The sequence below is a fragment of the Artemia sp. Qi Xiang Cuo genome, chromosome 6 (assembly GCF_049724085.1).
Source record: "Artemia sp. Qi Xiang Cuo chromosome 6, ASM4972408v1, whole genome shotgun sequence".
NCBI lineage: Eukaryota > Metazoa > Arthropoda > Branchiopoda > Anostraca > Artemiidae > Artemia > Artemia sp. Qi Xiang Cuo.
This window is the reverse complement of record NC_142799.1, coordinates 75,872,308-75,882,549: the sequence shown is the minus strand read 5'-3', so window position 1 is coordinate 75,882,549 and position 10,242 is coordinate 75,872,308. Positions and strand designations below refer to the sequence as shown.

At 36.7% G+C, this 10,242-nt stretch overlaps 1 protein-coding gene across 1 annotated transcript in view; it reads right to left on the bottom strand.

The window, feature by feature from the left end:
• LOC148951598 (uncharacterized) overlaps positions 1-10,242 on the bottom strand; it is a 154,014-nt gene that overhangs the window by 65,087 nt on the left and 78,685 nt on the right. Inside the window, exon 7 of the mRNA XM_089091157.1 lies at positions 3,883-3,990. Coding sequence (XP_088947283.1) covers positions 3,883-3,990 — 108 coding nt within the window. The remainder of the gene's footprint in view (positions 1-3,882; positions 3,991-10,242) is intronic.

Genomic DNA, 10,242 nt, shown 5'->3' with positions numbered 1-10,242 from the left:
TAAGGCCTTTGACATGGTCGATCATAGTATTTTAATAAGTAAATTAAATAGTTATGGTATTCGTGGTGTTCCCCTCTCTTGGTTTGATTCTTATCTATCTGGAAGGATACAGAGTGAGCCTGGGTGGAGTATACTCTCAGCCCTTACCTGTTCGGAGGGGTGTCCCGCAAGGCTCCGTTCTAGGCCCTATTTTATTTCTCCTATATATCAATGATCTTGTTATAGACCTGGGCCTTTCAGTGTATCCCGTATTATTTGCTGATGACAGCAACTTCTTCATCACTGGCACCAATCTACCATTGGCAATAACCTCTGCCCAAGTCCTTCTGAATAGAGTCCAGGCGTGGTGCCTTGCAAATAACATGACCATTAATAGCAAAAAAAAGTCAAAAAATATTATTCAGAACCCCCTAAAACAAGGACGATACTAATCCTGCTCTTGGTGTCAGGTACTCCTCCGACATCGTCCCACAAGTGGATGCTGTCAAGTTTCTTGGTGTATTTATTGACTCATCCTTGTCATTCTCTAATCACATTTCTTGCATAACAGCAATAATTTTGAGACAAGTAGCTATGATTAACCGTGTGAATTATCCCCCCCCCTGTTGTCTTTATTATAATATTTAGCTCATGTCTAAGTCAGTTTCTACACACTTTACTTTTTAAATGAATAGCCTAGCTCCCAAGCCCTCTTTCCCAATATCAATTCACTCCTTGGTGTCATTATTATACAGTTTATGTTTAGTCACCTTATTCAAAGTTTACCTAATGAATAATATCAAATTGATGGGTTGAAATAGCCTACATCTTTGAATGTTTTTTTTTGTCATAAAGCTGTTTAAAGAGCTTACCAAAATTTTTTTATTCAGTTTCAAACTGGATACAGTTCAAACTGCAGAAAGGGACTTGGGGACGCTTTTATAAGGGAAGTTAAGCTTCAAAAGCTATTAAATGTAAATTCAAAGGTGGAAAAAAGGCCATGGGCTTGGTTCCAAATCATGGCATTTAGTCTAGCTCCAACGTTTATATTTAGCTCCAATGTCTATGTTTAATCAGCCTATACAAACTTTAATTAATAAATAATATCAACTTGATTAGTTGAATTAGCCTACTTCTTTGAATGCTTATTTTTTGTCATAAAGCTGTTAAAAGAGCTTACAAAGAAATCAAAATCAGTAAAATCAATAGTACTTTAATAATTTTTTTTTTATTCAGTTTCAAACAAAAATGGAAGGGTCTGAGAAAAACTCCCATGAGGGAGGCCAAGCTTCAAAAGCTTTCAAAAAGTGGAGCCAAAGGTGGAAAGAAAAGGCCATGGGCCTGGTTCCACATCATGACCTTTATTCTACCATTCGTAGGCAGTGGAGACACTTCCATAAATTTTAAAAGTTTTCCTCAAGCAGAGCATGAGTCTTCATCAGAGGTCATAGAAAAAGAAATAACATATGAAAACTCATTTTTCATTGAGGATGAAGAAGTAGCCCATAACCCAAGTCAAAATGACATTTTGACTCCTAAAATGACAAAATGACTCCTAAAAGAGAGAGAGAAAAAAAAGAAGAAAAAATAGTAGTGCATTTGAAAGTGAAATCACGGAAAAAATGGACAATGTGATTCAAATCACGAATACACCAGATATTGAAGATAGTGATACGCTATTTTTAAAAAGCATGCATGAGCCAATGAAAAGGTCGAGTGACCAGAAAAAAACTTCCCTGGAGATAAAAATGCAAGAGCTCATGTATGACATAGAATTTGGAGAAACATAAGTTTTATTTTTGATAAACAAGTACAATTTATCAGACTGATTACAAACAACTAATTTTTTCTTCCTGTATTTGTCACATGATCATTCTGCCAAGGAACAGAACCTTTTGCACTATTTAAATAACATTTTAACAGCTCCCTAACATTGACAGCAGGTTGTGAAGATCTGTTGCAACTTTCTCTATTTAAGGGGTTGAAATTTTCTGTACCACCAATATGTCGCCAAACCCCTAGCTGTGGGGATTTGCGATAATACGGAGCACCAGGGTTCGATCCCCGCTGCAATAAGGTTGGGCGACAAGCTTGCTACTTGTCCCTGTAAAAACACCCAGCAACTGAAATGGCGACTCGACGCCATATGCACCAGCAATGGCTCAGGAGATCTTTATCCTTTTTTTATCCCCTAATTGAATTGTACGATTTCTATCCTCTGTATCTGTAAATGCTTGGGTGCAGTACCAATTCTGATCACCATCTATAAGACATTAACAAATTATGGAGACATATTGTAGCCTCAATAATGTCCTTGTTTCAACCTTATAATAAATTTCAGTTCTAAAAATCCTCCTCCTTGCCACTAAACTTCCAAAGGCATTTTCAATGGTTCTTCTGGCTCTGCTTAGTCTGTAATTAAAAATCTTTTTTTTTTGGTCGTCAATTGCTGTTCAGAAAAAGGTCTCATTATATAAGCTTGAAGGGGCAAAGTCTGATCTGCTACAATAACATGAGGAAATTTATTATTGGTTTGAGGTAAGTTTGAATCCGGGGGGGGGGAGGGTTGGGAAATCTCCTCTCTGCACAGCTTTTCCAATCACTATTTATTACACCATATTATACACCACCATCACTATTTCTTCCTTCAGACCCTACATCAATCACAATAAACTTATAGTCAGGATCGCATATAGCCATTAAATTCAAACTAAAGTGTTTCTTATAGTAATAGTTTTCTGATCCTGTGTTTGATGGGCACTGAATTTTTACATGCTTTCCATCCAAAGCACCAATACAGATTAGAAAGTTCCATTTTTCAAAGACCCCTTTGGTTCATTGCTTCAAAAGTTCCAGGGTAGGACTGGGTAAGTAATGAGGCTGGAGGGCATTATATATTGCTTTGCAAACGTCTGAAATAATCGAAGTCAATGTAGACCTACCAATTCTGTATTGAAATGAAAGAGACCTTTTACTTTCTCCTGTAGCTAGGTATCTCAAAGTTACTGCCAACGTTCTTCTGTTGAGATTGGCTGTCTCCAGTTTTTTTTTTTTTTTTTTTTTTTTTTTTTTTTTTTTTTTTTGAGGTTTGATGAGATTATGGATCATTTTAAACTGATCAGGATACATCCTGAAATAATCAAAATAAAAATCAGGGTCTTCTTTATCAAGTTCTTTGATACGAAAAATTAAATGCCCCATTAGCCGATCGCTGCTGAAAAACAGGCCTCACCCACAGTTTTGTCTTTTTTCGTTTGTTGCAAGTAAAATAAGGGCACAAGCAGAGCACAAAGTAATCAAATTTTTGCCTTCATCTCTTGAAGGCAAATATTTCAGGCGACAATTCGCCTTCAGTACGAATTGCAAGATATTTTCGCTTTTCGTCGCAAACAATTTTTTTCGCGGACAGTTTTTTTGTCGCGCTCTGTGAGAACTAAGCTTTAAGATTCATGTTCCCTGCGTAATTTTCAGTATGCCATTTTTCTGCTCCCCCATGGTTTCCGTACATCAGCGAAAGAGACAATTTTGATATCATTCCATAGCTGACATTCAACTCTATCCTTCTGCCGAATTACATTATTAAAATTGGTTGTACATATTTTTTTTAGATAGAAAATACGCCAAAAATCGTTGAAAAAAGGAGAACTCCCTATTTTTCAAGCAAGTTCTGAATCTTCCCCAAGAAAAAGTATAAATAATATCATAATTTTGGCTCGGTGAACGGATAGATCTGAGGCTAATGAACTCAATTATGTCCTTTTTGTGCAAGTTACAGCTGCAGGATTAACGTAAAATTGCTTCAGAGGGAACATATACCTTAACTGCAAAATTATTAGCATTTTATTAATATTACTAAGATTATTGTAACTTAAAATATTATAATTAAAGTGTTAGTGTTATTACCTGGTTGAGTTCTTTGGACGACTTGAACGGTGATTCTCCAACTTTAGGCAAAAGTCTTTTATTCACCTGTTTCTTTGAACTCCGTTGAATAGCTAATTCTTGCGATGCCTGAAAGGAATATACTAAGAATTAGCTAGATTGATTCAAAACGCACAAGGGGAAATTTTTTGAACGAATTGACATTAGTTTACATCCCTCATGAAGTGAGCCAACTGGATCAATTCATCCCTTTTATTTATCAGTATCACAAACCCGGCGCGCCACAAAAAGGGGCGAGGGTATTGGACCAACCCCTTCCAAACCCTAGAGACTATTAAGTTTTCCAAATTTTGTGAGTTACGATTAATTCTCCCTTTTTTCGCTTTTTCGAGGGCAACTCCCACCCAAAAAAAACTGTATGGACCGATATCACATGCTTCGGAAAACACTTCAACGTTTTCGATTTTTCCAGAAATGTCAACTGTTTTTTTTTCCTTTACAGAATAATTGCAAATTACCGTTGATTTAATTTTTTCTGTAAATTTAGCAACTTTTGATTTTTGATTTGACTAACCTGGTTGTGTTCAGTACTACACCACATAGGTTGTTTTTAAAGTCTTGTAGTACAACCGAAAACACTGCAATACCAAGCCGCCTGAGGACAACACGGCTGCGCACAATCCTAAATTATCCGACGTTTTAATCTCACCCCCCCCCCCCGAAAGTTCCAAATTCATTCAAATTCTTGCTTATGACCTTCTGCCCACTCAATTCAGGGACAAGCTGCTTTTTGTTTAATTCCAAATGGATGGAGAAAAAAACAATCTTTGACTATTTGTCATCCTTCATACACAAAGTGTCCAGCTCAGCCTTTCCTTCATCATAGCCCGAAAAAGTGGGATCGGACCATATTTTAAGTTCAGCTTGTTGTTTTCATACGGTCAATCAAACGGGTATATAAAACTATCTTAAGACAATTCCTCTAGGAAAATATTTAACAGATCTTCCTCTGACTTTCAATGCCCTCTCGCTTTAGCTGCGGTCATAGCTAACCGCTGTTATCACTGTAGCTTCCAATATTAGTGATCTTGGTTCGCAGACTTATCTTCCTGTCCTTCTAAACTTTTTTCAACTAAAAAGGAAGATCCTGGGCCTTGGTTATTCTACTGTTTACATCATCACTGCATCCACTATCTTAACTAACAGTACTACCAATATAAGTGAAGCTATCCGCTTGATCGATCTTTCGTAGCCCAACATCACCTCTTCACCTTTATTTATTTCTACCGTAAGCGACTTAGCCTTCTTAACATTAATTTTCAAACCTTTCCTTGCATCTTGAACCCACAAACCTCCAAAGACTCATTCATTTTGCTAAGATTTTTATCTAGGACACTCAAATAATCTCCAAAAACCATTTCTAGGAGAGTTTAACTTTCCCACTTGATTCCACACTCTCCCATAGCCTATGTCGTGTTCCTTAGGTAAAAGTTGATCAAAATAACCCATTCAAACTCATATAGGCTGTCTACATATAACCCATATAAGCTGCTAACATCACTTTCTACATTAACCACAGTAACATTGTTCTTGTATATAACACTAACCACTTTAATCTACTTATCTGGCATTAAAGCACTCCCAGAAGTTTTAGTAAAGAATGATGCGGCCTCTATATTGTTTTTTCTTTTTTTTACAACTTCGTATAGGAATGGTCGTAAAAACTTAGGGAAGTGTTCATTCGAATAGAAACTAGAAATTTTATCGCAAAGACTTTTTTAAGAATCAAGTGATTAGATTAACGTAAAATGCAATTTTCCACAACAACTATTTTTTTATATTTAACTACTCCAAAGAGGGTCAAAATAACGGAGAATGGGAATCCTAAGGCCCAAAACACACCTGGAGCTTTTTATCAATCGTTTTTTACCGACATTTTTTTTTTTTTTTTTTTTTTTTTTTTTTTTTCGTGGCTACTCTATAAATAATGTAGCATTTACACACTGGGCGGTAAACATTCCACTGACGCCACATCAGTCAATCATAGATCTGAACTAACAATTAATGTTAATCAACGATTGAACACTGACAAAAATCCTTATATTGTGCTGGGATATAAAAAGATAGGGCAATTTAGTAGTTTTAAACGTTCTTTGCAATAAATTCCTTTTGTAACTTAAATGGAGACAGGGCATTTATATAATAAAGCAGGAGGCGTCTGAAGCAAGCTGGAATCACTTTGCTACTTCCCACATAGCAAAATCGGCTTTTCTTCTTCAACTAATGTAATTCTTGAGGTAAGTTTAATTTTCAAAGAAGTTAATCAAATTACCTGACATTATTTTTCTTTTTATTTACAATTGTTCTCCCCCTGAAAAGTGATAAAGGAAATTCATTTATGACGTACAATTTAGTTTCTTTTTATGATACACTTTCTGCAAACACACTCTCTCGATGCCAAGACAATAGCGGTTGTCAGTAGACTGGATAACGAGTGTGTAAGCGTGCATTTAGTTATATAGAAACCATCTCGGTGGAGGCGGTAAAAAAAAAAAACGATCGTTTATCTTATAGATCCTTTATTATAGTGACAGAGGGCGGCTACATTGCTACCGGCAGCGATAAATAAACCAATCTTTTTTTTTCTACCACCGAATGTGTGCGTCGCAATACCATCTATTCACCTCTAAAGAACGATCGGTAAAAATCCCATCGGTAAAAAACGTCAATTGTGTTTCAGGCCAAAGATAGCCGATTGACTTTTTACGGTTTAAAACTTAAATCAGAAAAGTTAGAGCCCCCCATCTTGATTTTTTTTTTTTAATTATATTTTTGGCATCTTCTACTTCTACGACATCACGCTTCATGATCGTTCTTTACTAGGTTCCAGCTGCAATAGATAATCCAATCACTTTTGACTCTTAAAAAGGCACTAGAACTTTTGATTTGCAATCTAATGAGACCTCACACAAGTTACAACAGCCTCCGCTTCTATACGAAGTGGCCGGGAAAAAAGAAAACATATAGAGGCCTCATCGTCCTTTACTAAGAGCACCCAAGAAGACGCACTTTGACAACATTTCACATCACTATACGGTTTTGGGCTGGATTGCAAAGTATTTTGATGGGATAATAAAACGGTGCAGAAAATTGATTATGCAGATGTTCTCGGATTATTTGACAACACTGTAAAAGAGCACAACCCCATGCTTCGATAATACTATTTAAAAAAAAAAGCAGCAAATCTAAGAAAACCATAGATGTAAAAGTGTCAAAATATTGGGAAACCATCCAGGTTGCTTCCTGCTCCTGTACGGGACCCTCGTCAATTATACAGGTTACTTAAGTAAACAACTTGAGTCATTACAGAAGAGCTATGCAAGGAATTCTTTGTAACGCTTATACAGGTTATGAATTTACACTATCTACCTTACGGATACCGTCCTTTCACGAGCTTCACTTTAGTCTGTTAAAGTAATGTTGTTACTCGTTCGCAAATCCGTTTAGGCAACAGACGGAAAATGGGTTTGCGAAGAAGCAAACGATTTCTTAGAAAGGTGCTAGAAATATTTGCGGAAAGACTCCAAACTTGGGTTGAAGGGAAAAAGATTTGTACAAGGAGGATCTGAGTGACAGACCTTTGGAAAATAAAAGGGGAAGTAAAAAAATGCACTACAGTATGAACTAATCAGAAACTTTTATACAATTAAAAAAGAGGCACATTGCATTAAAAAATACAGGAAACCACGAGGAAAAGCCTTGAGATTGGTAGGGGGCTGAGAAGCACCCCCCCCCCAGTTACACGTCTTACGTATAAAAGATAGGGAACGGTTGAAAGTTTTTAAACTGTCTTTGCTCTAAGTTCTTAATCAATGCTATGGGAAAGAATGACATACAGTAGACTAATTGCTGTTTCTAATTTCCAATCTCAGTGTTACGTCTTGGAACTACAGCGAATAGTTTGATAAAATTTATTATTTACCTTAAATTTTTTTAAACTAAAAAAATATAGAAGCATTGGCTTCATTACAATCCTCCCGAGACTAGAAAACTTCCGTTTTTATCAATTATGTATTCGTCCTCTAAAAACAAACTTTATATATATTTGTCATTTTTAATATAGAATTTCTCATTATATTCGCTACGCTGGAACGAAACTATCCTACCTCCAAATAAGCTCCGATTGAAACTATCATATGTCCAAAAATGAAAAAAATGGATTACTGGTCTATCTTGTGCAACATTTTATGCTGCATCCAAATTTGCAGTCACAATTGGCACCATGCCGCCATACGTCTTCCAAATCACATTTTTCTTTCTTGTCCTATGTATCAAAGTTGCTTTTATCACACCCTGAAACAATCATAAGCCCGTATTTGGACTTATTCTTTTTATGAGTAGGACATTCTTTTTTTTTGGGGGGGGGGGTCAATGTAAAAGGATTTTACCTTTCCCCACATTTATTTGACCATCAGAACCCATGTTTCGAAAATATTGTCGTCTCTGATAAGTTGTTCAAACAACCTCTATGTCTTTGATTACGTCGTTTATGGTATGAGGGGGGTTGCCCCCTCCTCAATACCTCACTCCTTACGATGTCATTTCACTTGTTGGCTTGCGAATTCAGGCAACTTGTTGGTCAACCAATATTTAATTAATTTTTTGCTATTCCAACTGTATGAGCTTACAAATTGGGTCACTCGCCTGACCCTCTAGGCGGGCGGCCGGGCCCTATTAGACTTTGGGCGCTTGTTTACCTGCAATTCCAGGCAACTCAAAGGTCATGTGTCAATTCTTAAAACTTGGTCAACCTGCATGAGACTTTAGGCCGGCGTCCCTTTCCAAAAGCAAGTACATATGTATTTTCCCAAAAAGAGAGCCATAGTCACCCATCCCGCCGTTTACCCAAACACTTGGAAAACTGTAGGTCTCCGCGTTCGCCTGCAAGTCCAGGGGACTTATCGGGCATGTGTCAATCCTAAAATACGGCAGTCCGCCAGCGACTCTAAGCGGGCGAGCCTGTTAGGCATAGGTCACTTGTTCGGATGTGAGTCCAAGCAAATTCAGTCCACCGTTTTGCATACAAGTCCAGTGGACTCCGTCATGAGTCAACCCAAAAATCTTGATCATTCCCAATGCAATTCCAGTAGGCTTTTCAATAGGCAAAGCTCATATAACGAGAAGAATCTTAGTTGCCCAATTGTTTTCAAAGTCCTCTGGAAATGATCAGTCATATATCTTTGAAAACCTTTTATTATGGGTCTCCAAATACCTTCAAATGACTCATAAAATTCAGACTTTGAATTACCCTTATTCCATGGCTTAGTTCTAACCTTAGTTCTAACCTAGTATAGAAGGATGGATGACAGACTATCTATCAACAAGTGAAATGACATCATTTTTATACAATTCTGAAAAAGGCTTATGCCAGCTTTGCCTCTCACTCAGACTATCTGTCTTGGATTTTTCTCCAGTTAGCCATGACTTGATGGCAACTTGATTTTTAATCAAAAATAAACCCACTCGGTCTCGGCCTTTGGTCTTGACAGAAGTTTGGTGTCTCCCGTATAACCTCTTTTTTGAAGTCTATAAGAAAAAATTTAAAATCTTGAAAAGCTCTCCTGAAAAGTAGCGTTTTTGGTCATAGAACAGTTTCAATCGGAGCACATTTGGAGGTAGGATTGTTTAATCCCAGTGTATAATTGCCCCAAAGTTGATCAGGGGATGGAGGAATTGTGGATACTCCCTTTGCTCTTTTTATCCACTAAATAGACTTAAAATCTCTCAAAGTTTTAGACAAAGTCTTTGATATTAAATACTTCCTTTTGGATGATCACTCAAACAATGTTAAGCCACTCTTCTGGTCCTTTAATACCATTTATATTACGAGCGAATATTTAAAATGTGTCGGAAGGATAATGAATATTTACCTTGTCTTTTTCTTTGCTATATTTGACTGGTGTTTTAGAGGAACTAGACGCCGCAGCTGTACTAGCAGATGTATTTTGCACCGTTTCAGAAACTTTTCCCGCTGATGTCAGAGTCGATTTTTTTTGACTTTTTTGATTGGTGAAACATTACGAGGGCTTAAAAAAGAAAAAAAAAATGAATAAGATTTTAATTTAAAAAATACACAGTAAAAATAATCTATTAAAGAGTCATTCATTAAAATTATCAGTAGGCTACATTGTTTATCCTTCAAATTTAACTATAGGAAAACTTCAATTTACTGCCAGACTTGATGAGGATGGGGCTACTGCCCCTGATGGCTACAATGTTTATCATCTATAGCTAAGTTTTTGCTACAGCTAAATTTTACTTCGACAGCCGAACTTAATCAAAATAGAGCTACTGCCCCTCATTGCAAAATTACTGGCACTC